General features: G+C 43.6%; 1 protein-coding gene across 6 annotated transcripts in view; it reads right to left on the minus strand.

Moving 5' to 3' along the window:
* Nucleotides 1-930: 930 nt before the first annotated feature.
* LPIN3 (lipin 3) overlaps nucleotides 931-16,230 on the minus strand; it is a 41,598-nt gene continuing 26,298 nt past the window's right edge. For all 6 annotated transcript variants that reach the window (XM_072996950.2, XM_072996948.2, XM_072996951.2 and 3 more), the window contains 10 exons: nucleotides 15,834-15,903; nucleotides 14,431-14,523; nucleotides 13,256-13,302; nucleotides 9,169-9,301; nucleotides 7,847-7,995; nucleotides 7,028-7,114; nucleotides 5,036-5,188; nucleotides 3,117-3,231; nucleotides 2,907-3,010; nucleotides 931-1,427 (listed from right to left, as the gene is read on the minus strand). In XM_072996950.2, coding sequence (XP_072853051.2) covers nucleotides 1,283-1,427; nucleotides 2,907-3,010; nucleotides 3,117-3,231; nucleotides 5,036-5,188; nucleotides 7,028-7,114; nucleotides 7,847-7,995; nucleotides 9,169-9,301; nucleotides 13,256-13,302; nucleotides 14,431-14,523; nucleotides 15,834-15,903 — 1,096 coding nt within the window. In that variant the 3' untranslated portion in view covers nucleotides 931-1,282. The remainder of the gene's footprint in view (nucleotides 1,428-2,906; nucleotides 3,011-3,116; nucleotides 3,232-5,035; nucleotides 5,189-7,027; nucleotides 7,115-7,846; nucleotides 7,996-9,168; nucleotides 9,302-13,255; nucleotides 13,303-14,430; nucleotides 14,524-15,833; nucleotides 15,904-16,230) is intronic.

Below are 16,230 nucleotides of genomic sequence, written 5' to 3' on the forward strand. Positions count from 1 at the left end.
TTTGATAACACAGGAAGGACTGCCAAATGCTGCTACATTGAAGACAAAGAGGGGGAAAACTCAAGATCCAGGAAAAGCTCAGCAGCACCAAGGGTTTCTTTCAAATTCAGAATTAAAAAATGGAAAGCCATAAATAACTGTTTCAAAAAGGAGACAGTTTATCACAATGAAAAGCTCCTTTGAAAGCAGATGTTACTGGAATCAGACAGGCAAGAGACACAATTGTTTATGTAGAGCTGAAAGTAGTAGGACAAAGGTATCCAAGTCTTCTGGCCTGAGCTCATCACTGGTCAAATGTCACACATATGGCCCTGGAGAATTCATCTTGCTTGAAGTATTACAGAACCTCATAAGAGATTTTAGCAAGACACATATGTTCAACACTGCTTCTGTCACAATCACCTTCAGCAGTATGAGGAAGGAGAAATACACACACATTATCTGTCTCTGCAATTATGGCAGTTTAGTCCTACAAAACCCTGGGAATTGTATGTTAGTGTTATACTTTGGATCCTATGCTTTAATTCAAGGGTGTGTGTTCTGAATTCTCTAGCAGAGACCGCGACCGTACCACCATACCACAAATTTCAAAGTTCTGTAGGATGAATTGGATGAAGCCATAGCAATAAATGACTTATTAAGCACAATCAGACTTGGAGAGGCAATCAGTAAGCATTCATGTATACTAAACCCTTAGCATCCAAAAACATAGTATGTCACTGGTGAATATCAGTCATTATCTAATAACAGTCATCCAGTGCAACCAGAGACATAATATGAAGCAAATAATTCATCTCACCCATAACATATCACACCACTAAAATAACCACCTCTAAGAGGTTCTCCCCACTTTTCCCTTCAAATCACATGGCTCTTATTTAAGCAATCAGCAAATGAGAGTGTGGGGGACCTGAATAATTTTTTAAGGTTGTGGTTGTGGAAGGACTAACAACTTTTATTAACATTCTATCAAATAGAGGAGACAATTCAACTACTGAAGGACCTCATAAAGGCATCCATTTTGCAGAACAGGGGATGCATTCAGTCATACAGCATAAACAAGTTTGCTAAATCTTGGATTACGAGATCTCCTTTCCATTGAAAATGAAAGAAAATTACAGATGTAGATGCTCTTTCCCAGAGAAGCCTGCAGCCTTTCTGAAAGCTCAAGTATTTCATATAGTGGGGAAGTGTTGAAAAGTATGTTTGCTTCCAGTCCATCCTGCTAGACTCAAGGACCAACTTTTAAAGAGCCTTTGTGAAGAAGGCTGGTTCTGCATCATCAAGCAAAATCTTCAAAGTCAACTGTGGGAAGTGGAGATCTCCAGTAAGAGAACTGGCTGAACTCTGGGCAAGCCAAAGAAGCACTTGTATCTTCACCAATAGATGGAAAGAGGAGCTCTACCACCTCACCCAGCCGGCCATATCTAGAGGAAATGGGATACAAAAGGTTAAAGAAAGCAAGGTTTACATCCTTAGAGTCAGCTCTAGCCTCAGGCAGAGTGAGGCAATGGCTTCAAGCAGCAGATGCTGTGGGAAGTAGAGGTAGCCCTCATAAACCTTCTTCCAAGCTTCCCTGAAGATTCTATGATTCTATGTACCTATGACAGAGGAAAGAAATGTGCCACACAGCCTGTTCTTTATCCCCTAAACTAGCCTGCCAGCACTGAAGTAATATTTCACTGCCAGTCCAGTTTCTCTTCCAGGTGGCATGGAGGGGAGAGTTGCCATTCTGTCCTCTGCCTAAAGCAGCAAGATATTGTAGGTTGACCCCACCTGCCCTCATCCCTGACCCTGGAGAATAGATCTTGGTTGAATTTTACTAAAGCAAGAAATGTCTCTCACACACACAGAGCACTATATCTCTGTCTCTATTTCTAGCTTGATGTCTTCTCTTTATGAGACAGAACAGCTATGCTAATAACTATGGATATGAACTAGCACAAAGGTCAAAGTTGCTGGCTGGACAGCTCAGTGGTTTGGGTATCCGGCTGCAGAGCCAGAGGTTGGGAGTTTGATTCTCCACTGTGCTTCCTGGGAGTAGATCCAGCCTGTGCAAACTTGAGCAAGCTGCACTGTCCCAAGATGCCCCCGAAGAAGTGAACAGCAAACCACTTTTGAGTACTCTCTGTACAGAAAAACCTGAAAAGGGTTGCCACAAGTCAGAACTGACTTGACAGCGCATTATTATTATTATTATTATTATTATTATTATTATTATTATTATTATTATTATTATTATTATTATTATTATTATTATTATTATTATTATTATTATTATTATTAGTAGTAGTAGTAGTAGTAGTAGTAGTAGTAGTAGTAGTAGTAGTAGTAGTAGTAGTAGTAGTAGTAGTATCATCATCATCATCATTAGTATTATTATTATTATTATTATTATTATTATTAGTAGTAGTAGTAGTAGTAGTAGTAGTAGTATCATCATCATCATCATCATCATCATCATCATCATCATCATCATCATTATTATTATTATTATTATTATTATTATTATTATTATTATTATTATTATTATTATTATTATTAAAGAGTGGGGAAAGATGTATACCCCCACCAGGACCTGCCTCTGAAGGTGGCACCCTCATAATGTTCTCTTGTCATTCCTGTCACTTTTAAAACATTTGATAGAGCAACACCATGTTTCAGGATTCCACAGTTACACAACTAATCATTCACCAGTACTAGAAGAGGACAGAAAACCTCTACAATGGAGTTGTATTGCATAACAAGTAAATGTTTTTTGGAGAGAGAAATATCTCCTCTTGTTGCAGATTCTGAACTGCCTGCTTTATCAGATATTTTTTGATTGTTTTCTTAAAGTGCTAAACATACACTACCCTGGGGGAAAAATTCTGCACAAGGAAATGTAGGCAAATTTGCAGACGTACGTGGATTTGTGGAGTTTGGTGAGTTCATGAGTCAGTTCTCCCTTCGGATTCACGCTGAATATGCGAGATTCTGGCAGACCCACTTTCTTGTATGCATAGACATCCTGTTCAAAGGATAACAGAGCAAGACAAAGGTAAAGCAGGAAATCTCTTCAAAGAAGCACATACGCTGCCCCGCCCCCCCGCCCCCACTAGGTGCTCCACACTCACATTTGTTCTGTTTCCAAAAGCGGCATGGAAGGGTTGCCTGCCAGAGCCAAATAGATTCTGGATGTCTGTTAAGCAGGCAATTTTGAACACCTCTGGCTTCTTCTCTATGACTTCTCTGTAGCATGGCAGATGGAAACGTGTCATTATTGTTACAGCAGTGGTGATGGTGCTCCCCAGCCCACCACACTTTCTTAGACAAATAAGTAACTATTTGAAAAGCATTCTGCTCCTTCTCATATCCAGTTCAAGATTTCACCACTCTCCCAACATTTGGAACCAAATTATACATTACAGAAGGTCATTTGCTAGCTACTGAAATCCAGTGCTTCAGAAACATGATTTGGGAAGATCTTTATGACTGAGCAACTATACTTGCAAAGGGAGCCTTTTCTTACCCACCCCCTCCTGCAACCAATCACAAACAAAGCAAGCTAATTTGCCTGCTAGGGGAGTTGTGAAAAGCTTCTGCTGTGACAATCAGAGGTTGTCAGCATTTAAGGAATTCTCTCTTCTAACACAGTAACCAGCCCTGGCCAAAGTGAGCAGAGCTGCGACTACCACTAGACATGGAATGCCTTTACCTTCCCACCGAGGTGGCACCTATTTATCTACTTGCACTTGCATGCTTTCGAACTGTAGGTTGGCAGGAGCTGGGACAAGCGACAGGAGCTCACTCCGGTCATGTAGACTGCTAGTCCTCTGACCTTGCAGCACAGAGGCTTCTGCGGTTTAACCCACAGTGCCACCACGTCCCTCTCGAGTATTTGTAGCAGGGCCAAATTATGAGCTATTTTAGAGCAGGGGTGGGGAACTTTAGTGGTTTGTCCTTGTAGCAGGCACGCTGGAGCCTATAATAGCTCAGGCTTCCAGTATGTGCTCACTCCTCTTCTCAGATAGCTGCCACCAGGTATTGCTGCTCCAATACCAAATATTCACTGACACTTGTATTTACCTTAAAACTTAAACTTGTTTATTTGATTACATAAAAGAAATAGGTAAATCACAATTAGATAATCAATTTCTTTTAATCACTGAACTCTCTAATACACAGACTCTGCTTTCACTGACTCATTAACACACTGCCTTCTCACTCAGATCTCTACACTCTCCCTCATCTCTCTCACTCCCCATCTCGAACACATACCTCATACACCCTTATTTATATCCCAGCTACTCCCCCTTTTGCTCCACCTTCCGTCCCCTCATTGGCTGCTGTTCCACTGCTCAGCTGTGATGGACAGGTGAAGGCAGGGCTGAACACTACAGTCCTCTTTCCAAAACTTATGCCAGCCTACATGCCCCCCAAAAGCTACTGGATTTTGTCACCAAATGTAGTATAAAAGAGAGGTGGACTCAACAGGAAAACTGGGCTTGCTGGATTTGTGTGCCATCATTGAAGCTAAGTTTTTAAAATGCCATTTTAATCACTGCAATGTATTTTGGTGGCACAGTACCAAGCTGAGCAACAGAAGGGCATGCCTCAGGGGGGCACAAGTTCTAAACATGGGTGGGAGGTGCACGTCATCCTGGTCCTCATATTGCAACAATATACTTTTAACAGTTCATAATTCAATTGGTGAAAAAGTTATATATTTCTTACTTCTGTAATTGTTCACACTTGAAAGCTGATGTCTTCTTTTGCATATATAATGTTAAAACAGAATGTGCGAAATACAGACTCTAGCCTACAATGCTTCCCAGAGGGGAATCCTGCACTGTAATGAGCTTCACTTACTTTGAAAGTTCCATTAAGGTTGCTATGTTGATTCTGACTTGGCAGCACACAACACACACCAACTTTGCTATGCAAGAGAAGCCAAAGCAAATAAAAACTTCTGGAAACACTAAAAACACTAGCAAGTGACTGCATAGAGACAAGCTGCACAGCCGAGCTGCACAGTTACATGGAAGAAGCTTACCTATGAAAGGCAGAGAAGAGGCTGCTGGGGGCCAGCAGGATGGGACCTTTGGGAAGCACCCATCCCTGGTCATTGACACATTCTAGGTAGCCTTTGGTGATGTGTGCCATTCCAATCGCTCTGGCCGAGCAGTACAGAAACTTGTATCCGTTCCTAGAATGGAGGAAGTAAAACAGTGAAACTCTGGCTTCACCTCCATCTCACCCAAGGCTCCACTCCCTCCAGCTGTACATGCTCAGATCCAATTATTACTATCAGAGTTCTTTACTGGCAAGACCCTTTGCCTTTTCACAGCTACTGCTCCCTTGCTCTACTGTGTCAGTGCCTATTCTCCTCAACATAGGGCTGTGAAGTAGTCGTCAATGCAGGTCAATATTTTCTGAAGAACTGAACAATTTTGTTGCTCAAAAGGAGCAAGTTTTGGCCCTTCTTCTCATCCCTGATCATCTTCTGTACCTCTTGATCTTCTGTCAAGCATCGTACTATGGACCTCCTGGGAGCAAGGGACCTTTCCCCTCTCTACTTGACTCTGTGAGGTGCAATATTTACCAACAGAACCATGTTATTAAATGCCACATCTTTTTAAAACTCCTCTGAGTTTCCCTCTTGAGAGACAGAGAGAGACTCTGCCTCTAAGTAAGGAGGTATGTGGGGTGGATGACTGTTGCCTGGGCCTGAGGTGTGGCAGCACTCCACGACCCCTAATCAACAACATGCCATTGCTTTGAACAGGATACTTCCCATCACCAACTGTTCATCTGCCATCTTAGTATCAAGAACCCAAGTCCACCAGTACAGTAGTTTGTTTTGGGACAGGAGTTCTCCAGAACTCGGGAGAATGCAATTGTGCTTATGCTCTGTTTGTGGGCTTTTATGGACAACTGGGCAATTGCTTTGTGAATAATGGTTGTTGTGGGTTTTTCGGGCTTTTTGGCCGTGTTCCGAAGGTTGTTCTTCCTAACGTTTCACTAGTCTCTGTGGCCGGCATCTTCAGAGGTCAGGAGTCAGAACTCTGTCTGTGTTCTAACACCTGTCCTCTGAAGATGCCAGCCACAGAGACTGGTGAAACGTTAGGAAGAACAACCTTCAGAACACAGCCAAAGAGCCCGAAAAACCCACAACAACCATTAGATCCCGGCCGTGAAAGCCTTTGTGAATACATTGCTTTATGAATACTGGAACAGAAAGAACTTATATCTGATCCAGCATGGCTCTTCTTAGGCATGTGGCCTTTTGGATGTTGTCTGGTTTTGGCTGCCATCATTGGCTATGCTAGCTATGGAGAGCTAACAGAAGATGCAATCCAATATTTGGTGGGCAGTAATTTGGCCACTCCTGTGAGAGGTTCACCATAAGCCAATATAGACCCCAATAGAAGATGGACTTTTGTAAAGTGCTAGAAACTAGAATCCATACAATGCTGATCATCATAAAGGGAGAAGGATTGAGGAAGGAGGGAAAGATCATCAACTGAATGCAAGCAATCATTTCAGAAACGAAGAGCTAGAAAAGTTGTCAGGTGCTAGACATTAGTTAAATTTAAACAGGTGATTTTGCTCCATGGGGGGACATGAAAATTAATTTTGTCATCAGGAATAAAAAAAAGAACAAACAAAAATATTTTCCTTCTTGATGACAGAAAGAATTTGAGATGCTCTGCAGTTTTAGCACACATCTAAATAAAAAGGCACACACTGCCCTCCTGTGATTACTTCAGTATTTCTGCTAGTATTAGTCCATTTAGGTCTATTAGTCTCAAAACAGCAAATGGGTGGTGCTGTCTTCTAAGGCAGTGGCTTCCAATGCTCAATCTCCAGATGTTCTTGGACTACAACTCTCAGAAATTCTGGCCAGCACAGCTAGTAGTGAAGGCTTCTGGGAGTTGCAGTCCAAAAACATCTGGGTTAGCCAAGGATGGGAACCACTTCCCTAAACGGTTGTACATGGAACACCCCACCCCACCCCCAGCTAGTGAACAAATCCAGTACTTACAGATGGATTTTGTGGAACAGCTGAACAATGCCTTCATGGGTCCAGTCTTTTCCCAGATGTGGTAAGATGTGACCTAGAGCATCGGACCTGACAAGAAGAGAGAAAATTAGAAACGCAAACAGATAAAAGCCAAGCCAACAACAAACTCATTAGATTACTGCATAGTTCTAGCTGCAAGCTGTACCATGCTGGGAATGGTTTGTGACTACGTATTTTATATTTAAAAAGGGAGCTGCAGCAAAATGTTGCAGCATTAACATGAATTATTCTCTCCAGGGTTACAACCAGGCACCCATGTTCTCATCTAGGGGGATATTATGAGGTGTAAAATAGGGTGCAGCCTTCCAAATAATTGTTGGACTGCAACTCCCAGCACACCTCACCACCAGCTAAGTTGAAAATGACTGATGCAAACTGCAGCCCAAGAACATCTGGACAGCCACACTTTCCCCATTCTAGGTGTGGAGCAGTTTTGCTGAATTCACACTCCATGTCTCCATCATTTCTGGTTTTACATCTTTCTTTTCCATTAACACTAATGTCAGGGGAAATGACCATTAATGGCTGCTAATGGCCATTCCGTAGCTATTGGTTAAGGCTGCTCTGAGTACAGACATTCTTCATTGGGCTGTTAGGGATATGAGCTTCTCCCTTCAGTGCTTTTTCTTTCCTTCTTTACATTGTGCAAGGTCACAACAACCTCCAGAACAAGAAATATCCCTCTCTGGTCTCCAATTTGCCTTGTCCTGATCCCAGTTTTGTTGGCATGATGGCACTGAGTTCACAATTAGCAAAATTGGCATCAAAGAGGCTTTTTACCTGGTGATGGTTCCATCGATGTCAGAGATCACCACCTTGTCATGCCAGTTCCATAGGTAGATGGTGGCTTCACAGCGACATGTGCCCTGATACTGAGTGGTCACGCTGAACACTGCCTCGTTGGGCCCATCTCTCAGGTTCAGACTTTTCTATAGTCGATGGTCAATTTAAACAAAGCCATTTCAATCAGTATCTTACCTTTGTGGGTAGTATTGCTCAAGAGTAAAGCAGCTGGATCCTCTGCTTATTCATAAATAATTTCCACAAAGTCACATACTAGAATTTATTGGAAAATAACCAAGCTTACTCATCGATTAGTTGCTTTTATAGACCGCCTTCCCTGCAATGAGCTAAAGGGGATACACATGGCTTCCTCCTATCCACTCCATCCTCAGAACATCCCTGTCATGTGGGCCAGAGTAAGAGAAAAAATGAATGGCTGAAGGTCAGCTAATGAAGTTTAGCCTCAGTGGGAATCAGAACCTGAATCTCTCAAACCCTATTCCCTCATCCTGACCATTATACTAAACTGCCTTTTAGTCTAAATAACACAATAATCCAAAAATGAATTAATAATTCCTCCCCCCACACCAGCATTTTACCTGCTCCTGGTGACAAGGCATAAAGATGCCAGTCTATTTCTCCATCTAGATTCTAATTCTCTCAGATCTCAGACATATCCTTCATGCAATTAGGAAAGACAAAACTATGGGTACTTCTCCTTTCATGCTCAAAAATCCATCAATGTGCTGCAGAGATACAGTCCATGTTAATTTAAACCTTTTAAGTTGAACTGGTTTCAGTGTGTTAAAAACATTCTGAAACCTGTCACTGAAATCACTGGTATTTAAACATGCTTCTATCTGGTTGGCTTGTTTTGTAGCCCTCATAATAGTGATACAGAGCAAAGACTGCATAAAAGGTCACTGTCCATTTTTTTGTAATATATTTCTATCAACACATATATTTTCTCTTTCCCACCCTTAGAGCTTTAAACTGGAAAAACAGCAGTGATGCTGTTGCAACTACATAGTGCCATCTCTTTTGATCTGACTTTTTTAAAAAGTGCATCCATTTATACTTTGAAAACCTTCGCATCATAAAAGGAAACTGATTAGTGAAAGAGATAGTCTAGAAACACTTGGTTTCCAAAATATCACTTCCTCCTAATCTCTTAAAAACAAATTTTCTGCCCAAGCACCCAGTCACCAAAGAACCTTCTTTGCTTCTGAAACAGGACTGCCTAACTAGTTTCAACTTTTTGTGCCTTATTTAGTTACAAACATGGAAGAAGGCAAGTAGGGGAGCTGGAAACCACATACAATTTGATCTGAAGAGAGCCGTAGGGATTTCTTGTAGGTTGGGAGGAATTTCTGTGTGATTGCATCTGGTACAGTTTGGTCCCCATGGTCTGAGGATATGGACTCGTCATCACTGGTTGAGGTCTCTTCTCTCCTATAGTACATGAGAGCAGAATGAGAGGCCAGACTTGAAAATAACAAACAAACAAACAAACAAACAAACAAACACAAACACACACACACACACACACACACACACACACACACACACACACACACACACACACACACACACACACACACACACACATACATACATACATACATACATACATACATACATACATACATACATACATACATACATACATACATACATACATACATACATTAAATTAAATTAAATTAAATTAAATTAAATTAAATTAAGAATAAATGGCCAAATCCCCCCAACCAACAAAATACTATCAAGTATTTTCCTTTTGGGGGAAAGTAGAGTTCAGCCAACAAGATAACTGGGAATCTGGAAGGAGACAACTAAGCTTGGGTTGGGTCATTTGTGACCCTTCTGATGCTGGATTGCAATTACCATCAGCCCTAACCATCATCACCAAGGGCGAAAAATGACAGAAGCTACAGTTGAACCTAGGCTGTCACCATGAGCATAGATGTGCACAGATGTTATACAGTAGGCCTTTGCTTGTGCAGAACCCCAGTGTCTCAAAGGTCTAGATGCAAAACCCAATATGACCTTGGATCTAGCAAGCACAGCAATGTTCTTAAAGCGGGGAAGAAAATGGAAAAGAACATAAGCATTTTATTAGATCTTTGCCAGACTAATTTCCAAACAGATGGACACATAATTTGCTATTGCACACACTGAAGCAATATAAAATCATATTGCTTCAGTGCCTGGTACTGCCATTACCTCTTATATTCCCCTGATGCCCATGTGTTTGTTAGTGCAAGAGAAGTACTGATGCACATGTGTAGAATTCTCCCTCACATGAAGGAATTCTACAAACATACACCAGCATTGATACTGAGGACTCTGGGCTCATCATATTCTCAGTAGACAACCCAACCTTAGCAGAGACAAGAACTATCACACAAGATCAGAACTTGAGAAAGCTACTGTTTAAATGACAACTTGCAGAAGCACCTAGCTAGTGGGGTCAGTGGTCATTCCAGCTAGGGAATTCTGGTAATGGTTTTTCAAAGAGTAACTTTCCAAAGGGCTGCACTTGATCCTGCATTTCTGAGAAGTCCCTTAAAGTTCATTGCCAGAAGGAAATAAAGGACCCATCTATCTTTTGGCAAAGGAAAAACATATTTATTTATTTATTTATTTATTTATTTGATTTATATCCCGCCCATCTGGTATAATTATACCACTCTGAGTGGCTAACAACAGAACAAATACAATTAAAACAAAATTAATCCATAAATATCCATTATTAACAGACATACTAAAAATAATAAATGATAGATAAGAAAAAGAAAAATTAAATTAAATTAAATTAATTAAACTTGGTTAAATGCTGGCAGGAGGGAAGGCCTGGACATAAAGCCATGTTTTTAGTTGGATTTTGAATGTACCCAGCGTAGGGGCCGCACGAATCTCAGGAGGAAGATTGTTCCAGAGGCGAGGAGCCACCGCAGAGAAGGCCCGGTTTCGAGTCTTTTCCCTCCGGGCCTCCCTTGGCGTGAGGCTCCTCAGCCTTACATCCTGGCTCGCGCGGGTGATCCGGGTAGATCTTGGTGGGAGAAGGCGTTCCGCCAGGTATCGAGGTCCCAAACCGTTTAGGGCCTTATAAGTGAGCATTAAAACTTTGAATTCGATACGGAAACGAATGGGCAGCCAATGCAATCTGGCCAGTATAGGAGTAATATGATGGTATTTCCTCCCTCCCGTAAGGAGTCTGGCCGCTGCGTTCTGCACCATCTGAAGTTTCCGTATCAACCTCAAAGGCAGCCCCACGTAGAGCGCATTGCAGTGGTCTAATCTTGAGATTACGAGCGCGTGCACCAAGGTAGTGAGAGCCCCCGTGTCAAGGTAGGGCCGCAGCCGGGCAATCCGCCAAAGATGGAAAAAGGCGGAGCGGACAACCGACGCCACCTGTGTTTCCATGGTGAGCGCCGGGTCCAGATGTATGCCCAGGCTGCGGACCCCACTCGCCGGAGCCAGGGCCACTCCCCCAAATGAGAGAGAGCCACCCAAGCCACCATCCACGGCCCCCCCCCTCAGAACTTCCGTCTTGTCCGGGTTCAGCCTCAGACCGTTCTCCTGCATCCATTCCGGTACAGTCCCCAGGCAGCGCTGAAGGGACAGGACGGCATCACCTGCAGTTGGAAAAAAGGAGATGTAGAGCTGAGTGTCATCAGCATACTGGTGACACATCGCTCCACACCCCCTGATGACCCCAGCTAGCGGCCTCATGTAGATGTTAAATAGCATTGGGGAGATAATCGACCCCTGTGGAACCCCACAATTGGAGCTCCACGGGGCCGAGACACTCTCCCCAAGCTGGACTCTCTGGGGACGATCCTCCAAGAAGGAGCGGAGCCAGGCTAACGCCAAGCCACCGATTCCCAGCTCGGAGAGCCTCCCCAGGAGGATACCGTGGTCGACGGTATCAAAGGCCGCCGAAATATCGAGGAGGACCAACAGAGACATTTTGCCCCTGTCAGCCTCCCTCAGCAGGTCATCGTACAGGGCGACCAATGCTGTCTCTGTACCATGACGCGGCCTGAAGCCCGACTGGAATGGATCCAGGGCATCTGTTTCATCCAGAAGTGCCTGAAGCTGATCTGCCACCACCCTCTCCACCACTTTGCTCATGAAAGAAACATTGGCGACGGGCCTATAATTGCCAATTTCGTCCGCCGCCAAATTAGGTTTCTTTCTTATGGGCCTAATGAGTGTCTCCTTGAGGGCAGGTGGAAACCTGCCCTCAAGGAAAGACCCATTTATTATTGCTGTGGCCCATTCCGTTGTTATCAGCCTGGCTGCTTTGATTAGCCAGGCCGGGCAAGGGTCCAAGGAGGAGGTGGAGGCCCGACAGCGGTCAAGCACCCTGGCTACAGAATCGGACGTTACCGGCTGAAAGGAGTCGAAAATGACCGGGCAAGACGGAGCGCTGGACATCTCAGCTCGACTCGCTGCGTTCAAAAAAGGAGAGAGCTCCCGGCGGATGGCCTCCACTTTAGATTTAAAAAATGCTGCAAATTGGTCCGGTGAAAGACTAGGGGGAGGCCCATCTCCCGGACCAACTCCGGATAGGTCGCGCACTATGCGGAAAAGCTCCGCCTGCTGGTTGGATGCTTCGCTTATCCGGTTAGCGAAGAATGATCTACATGCAGCCTTCACCTTGTTCAGGTAAAGGTTAGTTGCGACCCTAACAGCTATCCAGTTATAATCCGTCGGATTCTTCCTCCATCTGCGCTCTAGCCTTCTCCTTATTCGCTTCATCGCTCGAAGCTCCTGGTTGAACCAGGGGGCCGGGCGGGTTCTGCGCCGGAGAGGGCGTTTGGGCGCGATCATGTCTATGGCCCTGGTGGCAGCAGTGGACCAGCTGTCAACCAGGGCATCGACAGGAGCGCCAGCCAGGTCAGCTGTAATCCCTCTCATGGCATCCTGGAATCCATCCGGATCCAGTAGCCTTCGAGGGCGGACCATAGAAATAGGTCCCTGCTCCCTGCGAGGGGGGAGAGCCATTGAGAGGTTACATTTTACCAGATGGTGATCTGTCCATGACAGGGGGACTGACACAAGGTCAGTCACCCCCAGACCACACTCGCTCCAATTGGTCAAGAAAACTTATCTTTCCTTTTCCTGGTGCTACCAGAAGCTAAAAAGCAGGGCATTCCTGGGCATAGAATTCAGTCCTTCTCCATCTGCATTGTAGATTGATGATTACCCACCCCGCCCCCAAAGTAAGCAACTCCTTTGAAAGTTAGCAGTATCACAGATACTGATGAATGTCCTAATTAAATCTGCCACCCAAGATGGTTCAATTCTGTAAGACTCATAGGTCTCCTCAATACCATATCCCTTTGAAAAACAACTCTGAACTCCAGTCTACATCAGTACACAATGACAGATTACCTCTGAAGGGAGTTCTCCTCCTGATGCTTGCCTGCAGCATTGTCTTTCTGGAAGAAATTGGCAGTAACTAAGCTATTTTAAATGCAATTTCAACCAGTAGCAGCAGCAGCAGCAGTAGCAGCAGCAGCAGCAGAAGAAGAAGAAGCAGAAGCAGAAGCAGAAGAAGCAGAAGAAGAAGAAGACACATATAGGCACATATTGGAACAGAAGCAATTGTATACTCATGGCAGGAGGGAAGAAAGGAAGTAGGCAAGAAGTGGCATAAGCATGGGAAGTACACACTAGGTCTTAAGATCTAAGACCTGGACTTAGATTTGTGGTGGCTTCTACTGCCTCTACAGTGGTGATTCCCAGCCTTGAATAACCTAGGTGCTCTTGGATACAACTCCCAGAAACCCTGAGCAGCACAGTTGGTGGTGAAGGTTTCCAGGAATTGCAGCCCAAGAACATCTGGATTATCCAAGGTTGGGAACCACTGCTCTATAGCATTGAACAGACAACCTGAAGCAGACCAAGCCAGAAAAGCAGCTTAGGTAGGGCTACATGGGGCCAAGAACATGTGTTCCATATCCTGATCTGAACAAACCATTCAATCATTTGATTGCAAACTTTTGCCATGAGTGCTATTGCTATGGTCAAAAGAGACACACAAATAAATTGTATAGAAAGCATATATTTTAGAATACATTGAGTTGCTTGTTCCACATCCATCACAAGGAAGAATAGTTGTTTCAATGTCTATCAGGAAGTAAGATTCTTGTTGTGCTTTCATTGCTTTTGCCTCCTTTCATCAATTATGAGTACATGTAATGCCTTTCAATGTCTCTTAGCAATCTGGGAAAAGCTACTGCATGTCTCCTTTCAATGCCTTTTTAGTAGGAACGTATTTCCAAAGTCATGTTAGGAGAACTAGGAATACACCTGTCTATCATATAATTATCTTGTCCATGATCAAGAGCCATCCTGGCATAGAAATACAATACATTGCTTGTTCCTTCCAATGATCCTGGGCTTTTGACATTCTGGTTGCCACAGAAACAAATATTTAAATGTATTCCAGCTTTCTCTTATCTGCTTTCTCATCTCCATCAACTACTCAAAGTTGAAGCCCAGCTCATTTTGTTTTAGGCTTTTGAATGTAAGGCCATAACTTCGGAGAGTCTTAACATATATACCTCCTCATTCAAGAGTTCTCTTCGTCGCCAAGAAAACCACCACCTGCCACCTTTCTTGGGCATCTTCTCCTTCATTAGTCTGTCAATAGTACTCTGAAAAACATCAGCAGGACAGAAAGAGACCCAATGTTGAATTATGTTCAGTTCACCCAGGTCCCATAACAAGATGCTCTTACCGCCTTATTCAACAACAGCAATACATGAGTCATACAAATGGATCATATGCCCTGCACCCACACCCATCCCATGAATGGCCAGTATCAAAAGCTTGATCGGAAAGCATTCCATCCACTCCGTAATGTTCAACATTGCAACAATGAATAGTCACACAAGATAGGACTTCTGCTGAGACTAAAGCTACTGTGGAAAAAGAGCAGAACAAAAATGGCTAGTTGGTAGAAGTCTTATAGATGAACTCTTGAGTCCCCTAGAAAGAGCAGGAGGACTCCTACTGAATGACCACCTGGCTGGCACGGGGCTTTTTATCCTTACTCTCAAATAAATAATTAGACCCTATATAAGAACAAAAGAAGAGCACTGCTGGGTCAGGCCAAGGGCTCATCTAGTCCAGCTTCCTGTTATCTCACAGTGGCCCCACCAGATGCCTCTGGGAGCACACGAGACAACTAGATACCTGTCTTCTGATACCCCTCCCCTGCAGCTGGCATTTGGAGGTACCTTCCTTTTAAGCCTGGAGATTAGACATCCCCATTGTGGCTTGTAACCCGCACTGGACTTTTCCTCCAGAAATCTGTCCAATCCTCTTTTAAAAGCATCTAGGCCAGATGCCATCACCACATCCTGTGGCAAGGAGTTCCGCAGACTAACAACACGCTGGGCAAGGAAATATTTTCTTCTGTCTGTTCTCACTCTCCCAACACTCAATTGGAGTGGATGTTCCCTGGTTCTGGTATTGTGTCAAAGGGAAAAGCACTTCCCTCTATCCACTTTACCCACCCCCTGCATAAAATGCCTTTTTTTTTTAAATCTCAGGGCCTTCTTGGAATGGACAACAGTCAATGTTTAAAGCATACAGCTGATAAGGTGAACTATGAAAACAGGCTAGGGGCATAACAAAGAAGGCTCTTTCTGCTTCTACCTGCAGGACCACGAGTAAGGACTACAGGTAAGGACCAACCATACGTTATGCTCTGGAGTATGGCAAACAGCTAATCAATGATCTTGGAGGATGGTACCAGGTGGTGCCACTTATAATGTAAGCAGGGAAGTGCTTTCCCCTTTTTGAGGGGTTTCTGTTGCATGATCAGTCACATAAGTTGTGCAACAATCTGCCAAAGGGGGTTGTGCACAGTTCCTGTGTTTTTTCCCCAACAAGATTCTGGCTTAAGAGATCAAATAAGAAATGACATGGAGCTAGAAACTCAGTATTGTTTTAAACATACCTTTGGAAGGTTTTTATGGAAAGCCTGTAGGGAGAGGAGCATAGGTGCTGCAACTGCCCAGTTATAATACCTGCAAGTAAAAAACGGTGGACAAACTTCATATCATGTCTAGCTACATTCACCTGGTGACAAAGCACTGGATAGAAGAACCACTGAAGCCACAGAACAGATGGCCATCTAGCATTCTGGGTATGATATCATATAACAGGCACAAGAATATCGATTCTTATTTTATTAGGATGCTTCCACAGGCTGTAAGCTGAATCTTCATATCCACATAAAAAAAATCTATTTCCCTAGTTTCTTATCATATGACTAGGGTGAGGTGGAGGTTGCCTAAAAATAATGGCATTTTGGTAAATCTCTCTCTTGAAAGTGCAATATCTACATCAACAAC

This window comes from Pogona vitticeps, chromosome 4, assembly GCF_051106095.1.
Source record: "Pogona vitticeps strain Pit_001003342236 chromosome 4, PviZW2.1, whole genome shotgun sequence".
Taxonomy (NCBI): Eukaryota; Metazoa; Chordata; class Lepidosauria; order Squamata; family Agamidae; genus Pogona; species Pogona vitticeps.